This window comes from Gymnodraco acuticeps, unplaced genomic scaffold (assembly GCF_902827175.1).
Source record: "Gymnodraco acuticeps unplaced genomic scaffold, fGymAcu1.1, whole genome shotgun sequence".
Lineage (NCBI taxonomy): Eukaryota > Metazoa > Chordata > Actinopteri > Perciformes > Bathydraconidae > Gymnodraco > Gymnodraco acuticeps.
The window spans coordinates 1534606-1552461 of record NW_022991760.1 but is presented as its reverse complement, the minus strand read 5'-3'; the positions used below and the strand labels follow the sequence as shown (position 1 = coordinate 1552461).

At 40.3% G+C, this 17856-nt stretch overlaps 1 protein-coding gene across 1 annotated transcript in view; it reads right to left on the bottom strand.

Moving 5' to 3' along the window:
* Positions 1 to 484: 484 nt before the first annotated feature.
* Positions 485 to 17856, bottom strand: part of LOC117534983 (ankyrin repeat domain-containing protein 31-like) — a 30905-nt gene continuing 13533 nt past the window's right edge. Inside the window, exons 7-16 of the mRNA XM_034199279.1 lie at positions 15160 to 15324; positions 14938 to 15080; positions 14250 to 14421; positions 11183 to 11334; positions 10868 to 10964; positions 10604 to 10700; positions 9112 to 9499; positions 7554 to 7694; positions 1017 to 1131; positions 485 to 729 (exon numbers count right to left, since the gene is read on the bottom strand). Of these exons, the coding sequence (XP_034055170.1) occupies positions 587 to 729; positions 1017 to 1131; positions 7554 to 7694; positions 9112 to 9499; positions 10604 to 10700; positions 10868 to 10964; positions 11183 to 11334; positions 14250 to 14421; positions 14938 to 15080; positions 15160 to 15324 (1613 nt within the window). The 3' untranslated portion in view covers positions 485 to 586. The remainder of the gene's footprint in view (positions 730 to 1016; positions 1132 to 7553; positions 7695 to 9111; positions 9500 to 10603; positions 10701 to 10867; positions 10965 to 11182; positions 11335 to 14249; positions 14422 to 14937; positions 15081 to 15159; positions 15325 to 17856) is intronic.

Sequence of the window (17856 nt, the reverse complement as noted above, 5' to 3'; positions counted from 1 at the left end):
AACAACACAAATAAAATAAGTTACATTCATTTGTTATTGGCTATGGTAGGTTATTGGTTATGTTCACATACTTATTTGATTACATCCACTCTTCTAAGATGACAACAGAGACTTTCGACCCAAACCCAGCTGTTGACTTGTGGATGCAAGCAGCTAATCGCAGACTCAACCAGAGAGAAAGTAGTAGGCCTACATCATCAGCTACCATGTCTGACAGAGAGGAAGACAGTGAGGAGAACAGTCAGGAGGGTAGTGATGACAGCTTGTAGGATTACTGGTCGTGCTAATGTTGTCTTGTGTTCACCTCTGCATGTGTGTTCTGTGTTCACCTCTGTGTGTTCAGCGCCGTGTGTCTGGCAAATAAAGTCAAGAACCCCTCAAAAGTTATGGTTTATTTTAAGGATGAGCACCAAGCAACATCTCCAGGTGCTCCTTTGAGAACCAGGGCAAAAAAGTTATGTGCACCCCTGTCTATGTCCTTTTTTTTCAGTGGGAAATGAGTCATAAAACAATATAACTGAACAAGTGAACGTATCAAACAATACTGGTGGATACTGGATCATTTAATGTTTATTTATTTTATATATCATTCTGATAATTCCCCCCAGTCATCATGGTCTTTTGCCAAGAGCTTCTTCCAGTACAGGTTACTTTGAGCACTTGGCAGCCATTCCTCATCCCCCACCAGATGGACGATCTTGATATTTATTAACATCTTTCTCAGGTCCTCTGCAGAAACAGAAAAGGACATTTAAAACCATGCTTTACATATTAAGTCCCCTTTTAAAATAAATTTACAATTCATTTTAATGAGGCTGGTTAACACAGTGCTGAGTGAAACTCCAGGTGGGAGATGTATGAGGCGGCTGATTCATTATTGACATAGAAAAAGCTACGCTTCAGCGGCTGCCTGCCTGCCCTCTTTACTTATAGGAGTGGCTGTGAATGAAATGTGACAGGTGGATGTATGTGGAAGTGAGGCTGTTAGGGTTAGGCAGCAGACAGGAACAACAGACCTGGGGTCAGCACCTCCCCGGAAGAAGCAGCGCGGCATTGTTGAACATCCGGAGATGAGTGTCCTTCAGCCAAGTTCAATGCATAATAAGACAAAGATTTGCCTCTGAATGTCACCTGGAAGCACAGTGGAAGAAGTTCATCACAGATATATTTGAACACCATTGAAGCGTCAGATTATGAATGATGACTTATTAATGAGTGTCAAAGTCTGCTGGGTTGGATATGTGAAACCTGAGGGCAGATCCAATGTCTTTCAGCAGCAGCCATTAAACAGGCCTCTTTCATTTTCTCAATGAGATGGAGGATACAGAGGACTGTGTGTGTGTGTGCAGCTCTACAGCAAACAGTACTCAATAATTTACAGCCTGATGCTGTGTCTGTCTCCACAGACCCCTACTGGCAGGAACCAGCAGACAAGTGAACCTTGTTCCACACAAACAGCTTAATCACCATGGATTCACTGTAACAAATGGAAATAGAAGCTAAATGAAATAAAAAGGCAGATTTTAATATCATGACATGCATGTAAGTACTGTGCTGTCATATGTTTTATTGATGCAACCTGTTTACGGTATTTTTCCCTTTAGTTATTCGTGTTGCCTTTTTGTTATTACTGGTTTCCATGATTAAATGATACGTCATTTTATAATTAATTTCAATCAGTGATTTATCAAGTGTGTCAGTTACAAAAGCCCATATTTTCTTTAAAGGCAAATATTCAAATCATGCATATATGTATGTTTTAAATGAGTCATGCAACATTTAGATTAAAACAATTATTCTCTCTGCCGCTCGCAGCTCCAAGCCTCCCCAAGACGTTCATTTATTTAAAAGTTCCAACTTTTTTTTTTTTTGCCCTCAGAGGGACTTATATACACAGATACAAATGATATAGACAATAATACAAAAATAAAACATTTAGGGAATCCCTTTCCCATGCCACCCCGTCCCTCCCCCTTCCCACCCATCTTGCCATTTCACAGAAAATCCTACCTGATGTTTGTTAGCAATCGTCTGAGTTCATCTATCTATTATATTATATATATTATTTATATTATAGCATAACAATTTATCCACATCAAATACATTCATACCTTTTTTTCCACATAACATTTCATCTGTTTAAACTGAATTGAGATTGACTCCTAATAATCTACAATTGCACCAAGGTGTATATAGGTGTATATGTACAATCATCATTTACATGAATGATAATACCAGATCAGCAGCTCTTTGAATAGCCTCTAATGTTTCCCCCTTAGCCTTATTAGCAGAAGCGATTGACAGCTCTGAGATTAGTAGGTCATGGAAGGATGATATCCATTGCTTAATAAATAAAGTATGTGGGGGTTTCCATCGTATTACAATTATTTTTTTGGCTGCTGTTAGACCAGCGAAAAGCACCCTTTTCTGATGGTTCTGTAGGTCAAGAGAAGAATCATCATTCAACAATACAATACTTGGGAGACAGGGTGTGAACTCCAATAATCTCAGATACAATGTCAATAACTTGTTTCCAGAACGTTCTTACGGCAGTACATTCATAAACCATATGTGCCAATAGTCTTTTGGTTACAGAGAAGGCATATGGGGCTTGGAATCATCCTTAATTGACAGCATTTTGGATTGCTTTTTCTTCCAATACGTAGTAAAAGGTTATGAAGTATTGGTATGTTACTATACAGACCAATTGCACTATTTCTCTACATGTTTACTAGGGCTGTGCATCTTCACTGGTCTCACGATTCGATTCGATTACGATTATCCTGTCAACGATTCGATTCAATTCGATATCCCGATGCATCACGATTCATACCAATGCGTTGCATCCTCAATTTTCTATATTACTGCACATGGCTTATTTTTCATCAATGCATACATGCAGTAAATACATATGAACTCTCTTTTTATTATTTAGAAAGTGCTTCAGAAATCAATAACATAAATGTCTTGACATTAATTTATAAACCAAAATAAATGAATTGTATAGGTCTAGCCTCCCTATATCTGTGTGTGAAGTTGTTCCAGAGGGCATTCATACTCTGCAATCCAAGACTTAATTAAATCCACCAAAAACCTGACATGATTGTAACGCGATTATTTTTGAAAAACATAAATCCCTGTGTCTCTGAGCCGCAGCGACACGGAGTGATTCAGAGCGGGTCCTTCTGCTGTTGGTGTTGTGTTGGTGGATAAAGCAGACTGCTCCATGTTTGGTGTTGCTGTGCCACTGTCACGTCTGTTCCCTGATCTCTGCGTCACCGACCGATTTGATATTAAAGTGACAGAAAAAAAAACGTTATAGTAAAGCCGCAGCCGGAAAATCAGGAAGCAACGTTACTACGCTATAATCGATTATCTTCCGTCACTGCATCGATACCGAATCGTCCACGTCCGCATTGCAATGCATCGTAGAAACGATTATTTTCAACACCCCTAATGTTTACACACTTTCACAGCTTGCCCCATAATTGGTCCAAATGTTTACATACAGTCATATGGCGACATGGCAGAAAATAAGACTAGGGTTTCCCACACATAGACTATACTTGGGCGGGCCGCCCAGGTATCTTAACGGCCGCCCAAGTATATTTCTCGACCCATTTAGTTTTTTTAAAAATTATATTTTATTTTTGTATTGGTCTGTGACCACGACGCCATCTGCGATCTATTAACTTGTGGACAATGATCCCTCGCTCTAATCTCGCCTCCTTCTGGCCTGTTAAGTGGCCTGCCTCACACAGGGTGACTGGCTGTCCACATGATGTGGCCTGCCAACATGGCCACTGTCATACAGATCATAAATCAAAGCCCTTGATTGGTCTCTGTGTGTCATTCAAGCTCGGGATAACCTCAGCTCAGGTGAAGTAAAGGACTCTCTGAGTGTTTAGATAGTTAACTTGGTCTAAGTTCTCAGTGGGTCTCAAACGGTTTGGTCACCATTTATGTAAACACATATTTCCATTTGAGAGGGTAGTGATTGGTCTAATGGAGAGTGAGGTGGGCTGAAGATCGGAAGGCTGTGAGTTCAAATCCTGCCAGGAACACCACCACTAGTGTGCCCTTGAGTAAGGCACTTAGCCCTTAGTTACTCCAGGGAGAATGTCCCTGTAATCGGTCATTATAATTCGCTTTGGATAAAAGCGTCAGCTAAATGAAATGTAATGTGATTAGTAAGATATGCATGAATAAATAAATAAAAAGTTAACTAGGTGAAAAAAGGTAAGATTTTAAAAGTTGACTAGTCTTTGCTGCTGCCTCAAAGAGGAACAGGGAGACAAGAGAGGCTGATTCAGGAGCAGACACACTCACAACTATAAATGAACCAAAAATAAATTAATAAACAAGTTTCAGTGTTTTTTTCATATTGGAAATGGTATGTTATTGGTTATGGCCATGATTTTATGATTATTGTAATGTATACAGTTCTGTTTAATATAGGTGTTTCCATAGATCTAGTCTCTTTATTTTCCCCTCAAAATGCACCAGATTGATGCATTTAACTCCAAAATAAAATCTTACCGGGGGGGCATGCCCCTGGACCCCCCTAGAGGATTTGAGGTCGACCCCCACTAAAAATCACATGGATAGGTTCCTAAATACATTTATTTTTTTAAATAGTAACCCATTTCCATATGTTCATGTGTGGGTAGTAGATTTAAACTATAGGGCTATCATTATGGGCCCTGCCTGTACCTGTTCGCTCTGCCATCGCGTGAAGGGTCTGCTAACAAGCGACTAACAGAAAGGTTAATGTTGTTGCACGTCACCTCAACCCCCACCCCCCCCGCTACCACAACCCCCCCCCCCCCCCCAAGTATATGGGAAACACTGCCAGTTAATGGACCAGCACCAGAGGCGTTCCCATAGCATAGGCGTTGGAGCTGTTCTTCATTTTATTTTAGCGCAATTCTGTATTTAGGTTTTGATTTATTCAAATTGATCTTGTAACCAGATATTGAACAAAATTGGGTAAAGATATTTAACAGCTTAGGAAGCGTAGTTGGTACCTCGTCCAAGTACAGTAGTAGATGATCCACATATAGCGAAATGTTGTGGTCTGTCTCTTCTACAACTATCTGTTTTACTTCTTTGGATAGTCTTATTTTCTGTGCAAGCAGTTCTAGAGAAATTGCAAACAGAAACGCGGAGACAGGGCAGCCTTGCCGTGTGCCACGTAGAATTGGAAATCTAGGTGACCACTGATTGCCTGTCAGAACCATAGCACTTGGATTATTATATAGGATCTTCAACATAATCATACATTTTGCCCCAAAACCCATTCTTTGCATTATATGCCACAAAAATGGCCATTCTAGCCTGTCAAAAGCTTTTTCAGCATCAACTGATAATACGGCGCAAGGCGATGTTATGTCTGCTGCAAAATGAATAACATGCAGTAGTCTCCTGATATTATCTGATGAGAATCGCTTTTTCATAAAGCCCGTTTGGTCATAATGAACTAATGTTGGAAGGACTTTCTCCAATCGTCGAGCTGTTACCTTGGCATAAAGTTTGATTTCTGAATTTATAAGTGATATTGGTCTAAAACTTTGGGTCTTTCCCCTTTTTGTGTATGAGAGAAATTATAGCTGTATTGATATCCTTTTGGAAATGTCCTTCTTTGAGTGCTCCATGAATCATTCAACAAGTCCTCCAACTCATACGACCAAATGTGTCGTTTGTTCAAGCGCTTAATACGATCTATAATTACGTTTTAAAGTTTTCGGCCTCTAGTGCTCCCGTTGAATGCAAACGTTACAGATGGTCGTTTATTCACAAATAACCCTCTCTGTAAAATCCTAAATTGTAGGATAGTTTGGCCATTAAAACGCTTTTTGATTAGATTTCTAGCGAGAAGTATATATTGTACTTTTAGAATCCACGTCCAGTCGATATGTAGGATCTATAGTTTGATAGATATTACGAAGATGATTTGAGGTTTCGTCAGGAGAACGTGTATATGCGGCAGCCTCCATGTAAAGTTACGGGTTGAAAACAGTCTGGTCTCGACGTTTTCATAATAAAACCAATGATCAAATGATTTAACAGTGATATCTGCAGTACTCATCCACTAAACAACATCAGTTTATCCTTGTTAATTATACGACATTAATTGGTTTACTCAGTCACCGGTTCTCATCCACTTCCAATTTAGATATACTGCACACTTTTTTCATATTTAATCTATAATATCCTTATTGTATTTCCTTTTTTTGTAGATACAGTTTTTGATTTCTAAGAGTTTTTATAATATTTTGTTTTATAATAATTACATTTTTGATCTTAACTTATTTGACTGTGTTCATGCATGCACCGTTATATACCAAAGCAAATGCCTTGTGTGTGTTCTTGGCAATGCAGCTGATTCTGTTTGGGGGAACATGACAGGATTCAGCCAATATCACAGCACCTTTTTATGAGGGTGGGACTAGATAGTCACAGCTGGATTCATACTCAAGATTAATATCTACAGCAAAATGATAAAGAGGACCTGGTTTCTAATGTCGGTATTATGCCTTTTGCTGAGAACAAAGCAAATGGAAAATAATTTAAGGGTTTAACAAAGACAAAGTGGTAAGGATGTATAATAAATAATATGATTGTAATGACCCTTGTTACCTCTGTTGCATGTCATTCCCAATTGACCTGCTTTTGTCTAAAGGCAAAACACCCCTAAAGTAAAGGGGGAATTGGTGTGTCCATGTTGTTTCAGGCAGGCTTGAGTAGTAACGGATTACATGTAACAAGATTATGTAATCAGGATACAAAAAAAGTTAACTGTATTCGATTACAATTACATTAAAAAAATTGATATTACTAGCAGGATTGCAATACATTTTGAAATAAAGATCGATATATTATAGGTAGATGTGATTAATTCATTTTCTTTATGGTTTATATTTAGGCTACTTTAATTAGTCTTTATTTTAAGTATATCTATTTTTTAATGCAGTAAGTAAACAAATAATTTATTAAACAAAAATACAGTCTATGCTTTTAATTAATGCATTAAGCTTAATTAGCATTTTTCAAAGGAACCATCTTGTTTTTTCTTTTCTAAGGTTAATTGTTTTATACACTGAAGTAAAAAACATCTTATTGTTATTTATTTTCTCTGGTTTATTATTTGCGTTGCATTTGATATTGAGATAATCCAAAATTAACGGAAAGTAATCAGGTTACTTTTATATTTTGATACTCAGATTAGGTTACTGATTACAGTTTTTGACATGTGACTACTTATAGTAATGGAATACAAGTAACCCTTCTAACCCTGGTTATAGGTATAGCCAGGAAGGCCAGACACTGTAATAGATCAATGAGTTCCATGGCTCCTCAGATGCTAAAACACTGCACAGCTGTAAAGAATCAAATGAGAAGGGATTTTTTACTTTTCCATCGGGACCCCCTGTTGTTTTCTCTTGTGAAGGGCACTACAGTCTAAAACACGATAGATGGGAGTATTTCCTTTTTCAGCAGCCATTCTCCTGCTCTGAGTGCAGTGAGGGTATGAAGGCAGTCTGGTGTCTAACCTGGTCCCAGGCGTGCGTTGAGCTGACAGGGATGTTGTTATTGAGAATGAACTCTAGCCAGCGTTCTGGAGTCAGGTGCAGCTTGCCCTTGCTGTCCTTTATGGAGCCGTCATCCAGCAGGAGAGCAAGGTGCCAGTGACCCTGCAGAGGAAACACACACAGAATCAGAAATCCTTTATCTGTCCCGCAACGGAGACATTTACATGATTACAATAGCAGATAAAGGAAGAAAGAAAAGAAAAAACAGGCTTAGTATGCGCATAACTATGTTATTAATAACACAATATGTAAAAAACTATAACAAAATAGCAGATATGTACACCATGGTAATAAACGTGAAATTGCAGGAGGGTATATTGCACAGTTTTATATTTTCAGACAGTTTTATTGCACATCAGGGGTATTCCAGTCTATGTGTGTGGGGGGTCTACCAGGTGGTGGTGAACAGGGGGGAACCTTGTGCTGTGGCCTTGTGGGATGATGGTAGGAATCTCATTTTTTGCATTTTTATAATAAATTGCAGCAACTTAATGTCAAGGGCCCTGATCGTAAGTCAATTGTACAATGGCAGCCATTCATTGTTATTAGTCGCCACAATCAAACATGTCATGCAATCAAACATTTCCCAAAGTGACATCATTTGAGGGGGCAGTAGCTTAGTCTGTAGGGACCTGGCTTAGGAATGGAAAAATATGGGTAGGTGGAGAGTTGCCCGTTCAAGTCTAGATCCTATGCATGTATTTCTAGTGTGTGTGTGTATACAATAACAGAGTGGAAAACTGCATTTCCCCTTCTCATCGTATCTTATTACCTTTCATGTCATTAGGAAAGATATTGGTTTTATTTATTCAGGTTGTTGGAAAATACGTGTGTCAGGCGCAGAGGTGGGAGGAGTACTCAGATATGGGCGAAGTCTGCGAGTTAGTTCAGGCAGTCAACTGGAGCACCAATGATACATTAACACGTGACGCGCCTCGTCCCTCTTACAACCAATCAAACACATTCTCCTAGACCTGCCGCTCTATTTAAGCTGCCAGGTCTGCTGCCTCGCTATGCTGCTGGTGCCACTGTGTTCATGTTGCTGCTGCTCTCCTTACTTAAAGTACCAAAGGTAAAAGTAGTCATTGTTTGATTGGTCCATTTCAGAATAATATATATGATATGTTTTATAATGATTGATCAAAGTGTTCTCAAAGCTGGTAAAGGTGCAGCTAGTTTGAATGACTTTGCATACTGCAGGGTAGCTGGTGGATTTACTCCAGGTGGAACTAAAGTCTGATTCAACACTTGATTATATTTACCATCATTCATCCAGATCTGTGAAGTAACTAAAGGTACTAAATACATGTAGTGGAGTAAAAGTACACTTTTTACCTCTGAATTGTAGTGGAGTAGAAGTACATAGAAGCAAAACATTTAAAGACTGAAGTAAAGTACAAGTATCTCAAAATTGTACTTGTACAGTACTTGAGTAAATGTGCTTTACACAACTGGTCAGGTGACAACTGTAGAGAGAACATGGTTAATAAATAGTTTGATGAGAAGAGCATTGCCTAACCTTCAACACCAGCTCTATAGCACTTCCGGAGGGAATGACCCCCCTCTGAATGAGGTCAGAGAGTTGTGGTCCGTCTGGTTGTGTAGGGTTTAAGGGTGCTGATCCGAACAGAGTGGGCTGTGTAACGGGTTGATGGCTCTCCTGTCTTTGCCCGTTGTCATTTGAGCTGTGTGCTTCTCCAGCTTCAGGATCAGGAGTGGAGAAGTGATTTAGCTGCTGTGTCTCTCCTGCACTGCTTTGATCATTGGAAAGTCTGGCCTTCGCGGTTAGATACACCTCTTCCATAAGCATTTGCTTCTGAAGGAGCTCCACCAACGTCCTCTGACACAAAGACAGGGAGACAAGGCGACTCTTCAGCAAGCGGTGCCGGAGGGGGTCGGACACCATCCTGCAGAGAATCAAACAGTACTGCTGGTCATTTCAAGTGTTGAGCTGGCTAACTTGTGTACGCCTGTGTTTTCTTTGTATTTTGGTTATCACTTCCATCTGGTTTTGGCTTTTCCTGCCTTTATTAGATACAGCTTGAGATAGACAGGAAATGGAAAGAGGGGATGACATGCAGCAAAGGCCACTATGATAAAGACTCAGCCTTTCTACATGGGAACCTACCAGAAACACTTGTGTGTCTTATCTCCACACTCTGTAAAGATGCCTTTTGTTTGGACTCAGCAAGTCCTCAGATCACAGTAAAGCATTTGAGTGAAATTGGTTGCTAAAGTAAAGTTACAAAATATGAATTCCTAAACTATTGATCCTCAAATACCATTTTAACTCATTGTCGTTTTCTTTGATCAAAAGTCCAGCAACCAATTAAAAAAAATCAATCAAGATATTTTAATTAACTTTATAGAAATGTGTTTTGCAGGCCAAATAAATGCAGGTAAGGTGAAGAGGAAACTTTATACTGTATGTGTGGATATATTTCATAGAATTCTTAGAAAGTATTTTTGTTTACCTTAAGGTGATATGATACAGATTAAAAGACATCAGGATTATATAGAAGAAAATGGTTTCCAATGTGTTTTATTTGTGAGACCGTTCTTTAGGCATGCCTCCAATGGGGTGAAGCCTGTGAGCTAGTTCAGGCAGTCAACTCGAGCACTAATGATGCATTTATACATAACGCCCCTTGCCACTTTACAACCAACCAAACAGTCTCCTTAATATGCCGCTCTATTTAACCTGCCAGATCTCTCTCCATGCATTGCTTGCTGCTAATGCTGCAGCTACTTCCACGTTGCTACTGCTTGTCTGCTCTGTGTCTGTCCGGCTGATAAAGTTGATTTACTTGAGAGAATAATTACTCCTTCGAGAAGACATTTTAAAGAAATAAAGACCTTATTTCTATTTATAAATATGTACAGCATGCACTATAAGTATGTTGTGTCACTTTGCCATGTTCTGGAAATGAAAGCATTGTGTACCCAATATTTTATCTGCTGGCTTGCAATGCTCCACTTAAATCCTCGATGTAAGAAGTTCCTGAACTGACCGTAATTTCTGATCAATGTTATCCTTCTCCAACTGCTGTTGGTTAAGCACCTCATCCAGCCCATCCTGGAACTGTATCAGAGCAGCATGATATCTGCCTAAAAAAAAGCACAAGTCAATATTCTGCCTTCTTCCATTTGAAACCAAGCTGACAATAATTTGCGTATCCTATCATTTGCATTAGTATTGCTTGTTAGGTATACTCCTAACATTACGGTGGCGTGTAAATGGTTTTTGTGACCAGTTACTTCACTGGCTGCTCTACCTGCATCCTCCAGATCAATCAGAGGCCAAGACGAAACATCTGTCTGTTTCCTGCCCGTCTCCTCCAAAAACACTCTTGTGGCCACTGTATGACTCCGCTAAAAGAAGGTAATTAGTGAGAAACACACATCAAAGCGGAAAAAACAGTTAAACTTTCAAAACAACAATTCTGCATGTCCCTGAAGGAGGAAAGGCAAATAATTGGTGCCATAAATGGTAAAAAATACCTTTTTTGTCTATGTACATTGAATCCAGCATCAGTTTACACAGAAGCACATTTGAGTATAAAGGTAATGGAAGTGTAAAAAGCTCTCACATTATCCGTGGCGGTGTCTTTCTTCTTCGGCTGAATGTCACCAGGCTCTCTGACTCCGTCTCCGTCACCTAAGTCTCCGGGTCGTACACTTAATGCTTTACTGCAGCTGGCAGAGATGCTGTTGTGGCACGGAGCCTCAGAAGACATTTCACCTGAAAGAAACCTCAGCTTTAAACCACAACTGAAATAAATCACAAGTCTTAAGGCTTTGTTAACTTGTACCATGCAATAAATTGAATTTGAACATTATTCGCAGAAAAAAAATCAATTTGTGGGAAAACGTTATATTTTGTAGTTAGTAGGGGTGTAACGGTACACGTACCCGTACCGAAATTATTCGGTACGGGCCCTTCGGTTCGGTACAGGTGTGTACCGAAGTGTACCGAACGAATATAACGTTAAACGTAAAAAATTGAGAACGTGAATAACTTTTTGGAAGTAATCTCAGGTGCTGCGTCGCAGCATTCAGAGTAATTTGCTCACATTGGGTTCAACGCGTCATAGAGCGAGCAAGTCATTTCATTGGATGAGAGGCATACTATGAGAGCTGGTCAGAGGGATGCGTTCAAATGTAGTCAGTAATTTGAGGAACTGTCAAAAATGTATGGCGAACGCAGATAAAGTTGAGCTCGAAAATCCTCCAGCATCATTGAAGTCTCCGGTTTGGGAACATTTTGGTTTTGCAGTTACGTACAAGGATGACGGACAAAGACAGGTGGACCGAACCAAAGCTGTTTGTCGGCATTGTTCAACTAACATTGGTTACGCGGCTGGCAATACATCACACTCATTTGAAAAGGCATCACCGAACGTGAATATCACCGGTACCAAAAGAAAAAAGACTGAAGTGCAAACCCAACTCCCAATAGCATTTAAGCCTCCACCACTCGCAGAAAGTTCAGACCGAGCCAAAGCTATTACAAACGCCAAATATCCTTATGTTGCCATGTTAGCAAAGCGCTACCTGGCTGTATCGGCTACCTCTGTCCCTAGAGAGGGTGTTCTCCACAGCAGGAGACATTGTTAGTGCCAGCAGATCTGCCCTTTCGGCAAGCAATGTGGACAAGTTCATTTTTCTTTAAAAAAACATGAAAATACAATGACAAGCAAGTCCTAATGTCAAACTGGCTGCTTAGGTGCTAGTACAGTAAAGTTCAAATACAGATTATTTCAGTTCATCGAAATGCTGCACCTTAATGTTTATTTTATTATATTTTGTATTTATTTGAGTGAATACATTATTCACAGTTTAATAATAATAATAAAAATATATATATATATATGTTTTGTTTTGTGAAAAAAAATTCTGCTGTACCGAAAACGTACCGAACCGTGACCAAAAAACCGAGGTACGTACCGAACCGAAATGTTTGTGAACCGTTACACCCCTAGTAGTTAGTGTGAACAACTTTAAGTATAGTAAACATAGTTAAAACAGTTTGGACTTGCTTTAAAATGTGCTCACTGATCAGAATTAAGGGCACCCTGCAGTGAAATCAGCTTTAACTTCAACTGTATATAATAGAAAACAAGTTTGTTGGTTGCAACTTTTGATACTTTATAAACTCTGCAAGTTATCATAATAATACACTAGCAAATTATTGTCAGTACATATTACTGACACTAATTTTTTCGTTTTGTGCAAGCCTTAAATCTCAGGATTTCTGAACAGCTCACATTAACATACATTATTGTTGTCATGTAGATGGGGGGCACATTTGACACTTCAAAAGATTCCAGCTAAAGAGATCCACAAATAAGCCTGTCACAATCATTAATTTTCTTGGATGATACATTTTCCCGGAAATTATTGCGATAAACGATAATATTGTCGGCACCGTTGTAATACCATTTCAGACCACTGACATAATGATAATATATAATAATAATTCAAGTACATCCTTTTTTATTGAATATTCAACATTAAAAATGAAATGTGAAATAATATTTAAATATATAAATGATATATAATAAATAAAACAAATAAATTAAATTGTAAAAAATGTATTAAATAAATCATACACAACCAAAACAATAAATTAAATAGACTCAGGCTGGAAAACAGAGCTCTCTCCAAAACACGCAATTGCATTTGTGAAAATGCAGTAGTAAAAAATGTTTTTTAAAAATAAAGTAAGTCGGGAAGGTGGGGGCTCTCCATCTCCAGCTGCCTTGTTTGCTCCCAGCTGGGAACACGGAATGGGTAGGTTGTGTTTCAGGTGCAGTTTAAGGTTGGTCGTATTGCTAGCTTTTGTTGCTACCTTTTTTAAACAAATGCGACACACCACCTGGCTCATTCAGTCCGTAGGTTCGCCTCGTTGATTTGGCTTAAATCCAAAATATTCCCACACCGGAGATGTGGAATTAGGTTTTGCAACCAATTCCATTTAACTTCATATTCCCCTCGAGTAAGTCACACGTTGTCTCCTGCTTGTCTCTATATTATTCATTTGGCTGCTACACACTGTTGCATGCGGAGTGTCCTGACCTGGCTGTGTGTGAGCCCCGCCCATCACAGTGCGCCGGGCCGGTAGAGTGGTCTCTGCCGGCCCGGCGCGCTGTGTCCTGCCGGCCACTCTACCGGCAGCCACAGCGCGCCGGGCCGGTAGAGTGGTCTCTGCCGGCCCGGCGCGCTGTGTCTGCCGGCCACTCTACCGGCAGCCACAGCAAGCCGGGCCGGTAGAGTGGTCTCTGCTGCCGGCCCCGGCGCGCTGTGTCTGCCGGCCACTCTACCGGCAGCCACAGCGCGCCTGGCCGGTAGAGTGGCCGGCAGACACAGTGTGCCTGGCTAAAATGCTGGTCACATCCTTATGTAAACAAACACGCATGTAAACGGAAATTTATCGAGCTCAGAAAAGTTATCGAGTTCCTTTTTTAGTTATCGCGATTCGCGACAGGCATATCCACAAATTGAAAGAATGATGTTATCATGACTAGTCAGTAAAAACACACAAAGTTACTGTGTGTTTTGTTGCCCAACAATGGGCATCACATTTGCTCCACAGAGAGTTGTGAAGTACACAGTGGTATGTGTAAGAGAATGGAAATGTAATGTAAGGTTGCTCACCTGGTTGTCTGTACTGTGCAGGGCCCTGACAAGGCTGCTCACGTATCACAGAAGACACTCCGAGAGAGAGCAGCTCTTGCATTTTCTCCTCCGTCGCCATGTCCATTGCACTGAGGCCCCCCATCTGCCTGTGACTGCTGTTTGACCCATGCTGGAGGAGAAGCGTCACTACCTACACACACACACACACACACACACACACATACATTCCACAATATCAGGAATTGGAACCTCCTATAGCTTTTGGGTAAAAAAACGCTCTTTTGATTAATGGAGGCAGGGTGATAAATAGCAGCCGTTCTAATTATAAGAAAACTCAGGGATTGACATCATTTAAAACCACAGCTGATGCAATATGCTGTATAACAAAATTGGCTTAACATCCAGCCCTAAAACTAAATGATCAAGATGGGATTGTCTTTGTTTTGGACAGAGGCTGTAATGTCAATCGGTCCGGTCCAGACATTGCTGGAACAAAAGCAAATCTAACCTGTTGATCCCAGAAGAAAAGAAAGAGAAAAGAGGCAAACATAAGAAAAGAAAGTTTCATTAGTTGCTCAATTCTTTCACCAAGTGCCAAATTTGACCAATGCCAGTGAGAGCAGAATCTAGTCAGAGACTGATGCTAGGACTTTGTTCCTCTATGTGGAATGTGTGACCAAAAGCTGCACTCTAGTTTCTTCCTCACCTGGTAGTGTTCACCGGAAACAGCATCATGCAGTGGGCTGATCCCATCATCGCTTCTAGCATTTACATCAGCTCCAGCCTTCAACAGCTCCTCAGCCACTGCATTATCACCAACAAAAGCAGCCTCATGGAGAGCTGTCCAGCCTGTCAATGAACATGTACTCATTAGAGTAACACATATATCAGAATATAGAAGTGATTAGGTGTCCAAGCTGTGACAAACCTGCATTATCCTTTGTGTTGACGTTGATCCCCGCTTCAATGAGCGCCCTGACCTCAGCCAGATCTCTCCTTCTGCATGCCTTGTGCAGAATAGTCTCTCCTATTGAATCTTTCTTGTTGAGTTGCTTCTTGTTTAAGCTTCTCACTTTCTTTGAGATCTTTGCTGCTTTGAAGATGAATACAATTTAGATATAGAAACAAACGACGATAAAACATGACGAATCAAGGCCAATAAGTTATTTCAATCACAATGTTTATATGTTATTAGGACATATATCGCCTGTTTACACTGCTGCCATGCGGCAATCAGTGAAGAAGTGTTTGCTGACGTACCACCACGTACAGAGCAGCTTTCTGTTAAACAGACCACATGCTTATACCCACTATGTTTTCTATTTAAACTATAATCATTTATATTGGTATTAAAGGTTATAACAGTAATAACTAAAATGTAGTATTTACAAATATATATACATCATGTGTATCTAGATATACACACATATGTATAATAATCATAGATATCTTTGTTCGGTGTTGTAAATGTACTTTGTTCTATTTTATTGCCAATGTAATTTATTATTTGTTTCTATTCTTATTTCAATATTTGTGTATCATAATGTAAAATATTTCATAATCACAATAACAGTTTGTTCATGTAATAGTATGCGCTATAGACACTTTTATTTTACAATGAATTATTGTTATCACTACTGGCTGCTGTCACGATTCTTGTGTTGTGTCACGTTTTTAGTTTTGTGTGTCTGGTAGTGGGTGTTTTGCTTTTCTCTCCTTGTCATGTTTTCCTCCTGTATATTGTCTGCTCTTTTCCCTGTGTTTTCCTGTCTGTCGTTAGTTTCCCTGGTGTGTCTAATTTCCTAATTGTTTTCACCTGTCACCCCTTCTGTGTCTCCTGTGCTCATCACGTCAGCCCCGCCCCTGATTGTTCCCACCTGTGTCTAGTTACCCTGTGTTTAAATTCCCCTGTCTCCAGTGTTTCAGTGGTCAGTTCGTTTTTGTCTATTGTCATGGTCAGGTCTATGCTGCTTGTTTCTTGTCATGGTCAGGTCTATGCTCCTTTTCTTGTCATGTCAGGTCATGCTCCTTGTTTCTTGTCATTGGTCAGGTCTATGCTCCTTGTTTCTTGTCATGGTCAGGGTCTATGCTCCTTGTTTCTTGTCATGGTCAGGTCTATGCTCCTTGTTTTCTTGTCATGGTCAGGTCTATGCTCCTTGTTTCTTGTCATGGTCAGGTCTATGCTCCTTGTTTCTTGTCTGGTCAGGTCTATGCTCCTTGTTTCTTTCTTGTCATGGTCAGGTCTATGCTCCTTGTTTCTTGTCATGGTCAGGTCTATGCTCCTTGTTTCTTGTCATGGTCAGGTCTATGCTCCTTGTTTCTTGTCATGGTCAGGTCTATGCTCCTTGTTTCTTGTCATGGTCAGGTCTATGCTCCTTGTTTCTTGCATGGTCAGGTCTATGCTCCTTGTTTCTTGTCATGGTCAGGTCTATGCTCCTTGTTTCTTGTCATGGTCAGGTCTATGCTCCTTGTTTCTTGCCTTGGTCAGGTCTATGCTCCTTGTTTCTTGTCATGGTCAGGTCTATGCTCCTTGTTTCTTGTCATGGTCAGGTCTATGCTCCTTGTTTCTTGTCATGGTCAGGTCTATGCTCCTTGTTTCTTGTCATGGTCAGGTCTATGCTCCTTGTTTCTTGTCTTGGTCAGGTCTATGCTCCTTGTTTCTTGTCATGGTCAGGTCTATGCTCCTTGTTTCTTGTCATGGTCAGGTCTATGCTCCTTGTTTCTTGTCATGGTCAGGTCTATGCTCCTTGTTTCTTGTCATGGTCAGGTCTATGCTCCTTGTTTCTTGTCATGGTCAGGTCTATGCTCCTTGTTTCTTGTCATGGTCAGGTCTATGCTCCTTGTTTCTTGTCATGGTCAGGTCTATGCTCCTTGTTTCTTGTCATGGTCAGGTCTATGCTCCTTGTTTTTTTGCATGGTCAGGTCTATGCTCCTTGTTTTCTTGCCTGGTCAGGTCTATGCTCCTTGTTTCTTGTCATGGTCAGGTCTATGCTCCTTGTTTCTTGTCATGGTCAGGTCTATGCTCCTTGTTTCTTGTCATGGTCAGGTCTATGCTCCTTGTTGCTTGTCATGGTCAGGTCTATGCTCCTTGTCTTTTGCCTTGGTCAGGTCTATGCTCCTTGTTTCTTGTCATGGTCAGGTCTATGCTCCTTGTCTTTTGCCTTGGTCAGGTCTATGCTCCTTGTTTTTGTGTCATGGTCAGTCTATGCTCCTTGTGTCTTTGTCATGGTCAGGTCTATGCTCCTTGTCTTTTGCCTTGGTCAGGTCTGCTCCTTGTTTCTTGTCATGGTCAGGTCTATGCTCCTTGTTTCTTTTGCCTTGGTCAGGTCTATGCTCCTTGTTTTCTTGTCCTTGTCAGGTCTATGCTCCTTGTTTTTGTCATGGTCAGGTCTATGCTCCTTGTCTTTTGCAGGTCAGGTCTATGCTCCTTGTTTTTGTCATGGTCAGGTCTATGCTCCTTGTTTTCTTGTCATGTCAGGTCTATGCTCCTGTTTCTTGCCTTGGTCAGGTCTATGCTCCTTGTTCTTGCCCATTGGTCAGGTCTATGCTCCTTGTTCTTTGTCATGGTCAGGTCTATGCCCTTGTTTTCTTGTCATGGTCAGGTCTATGCTCCTTGTTTCTTTGT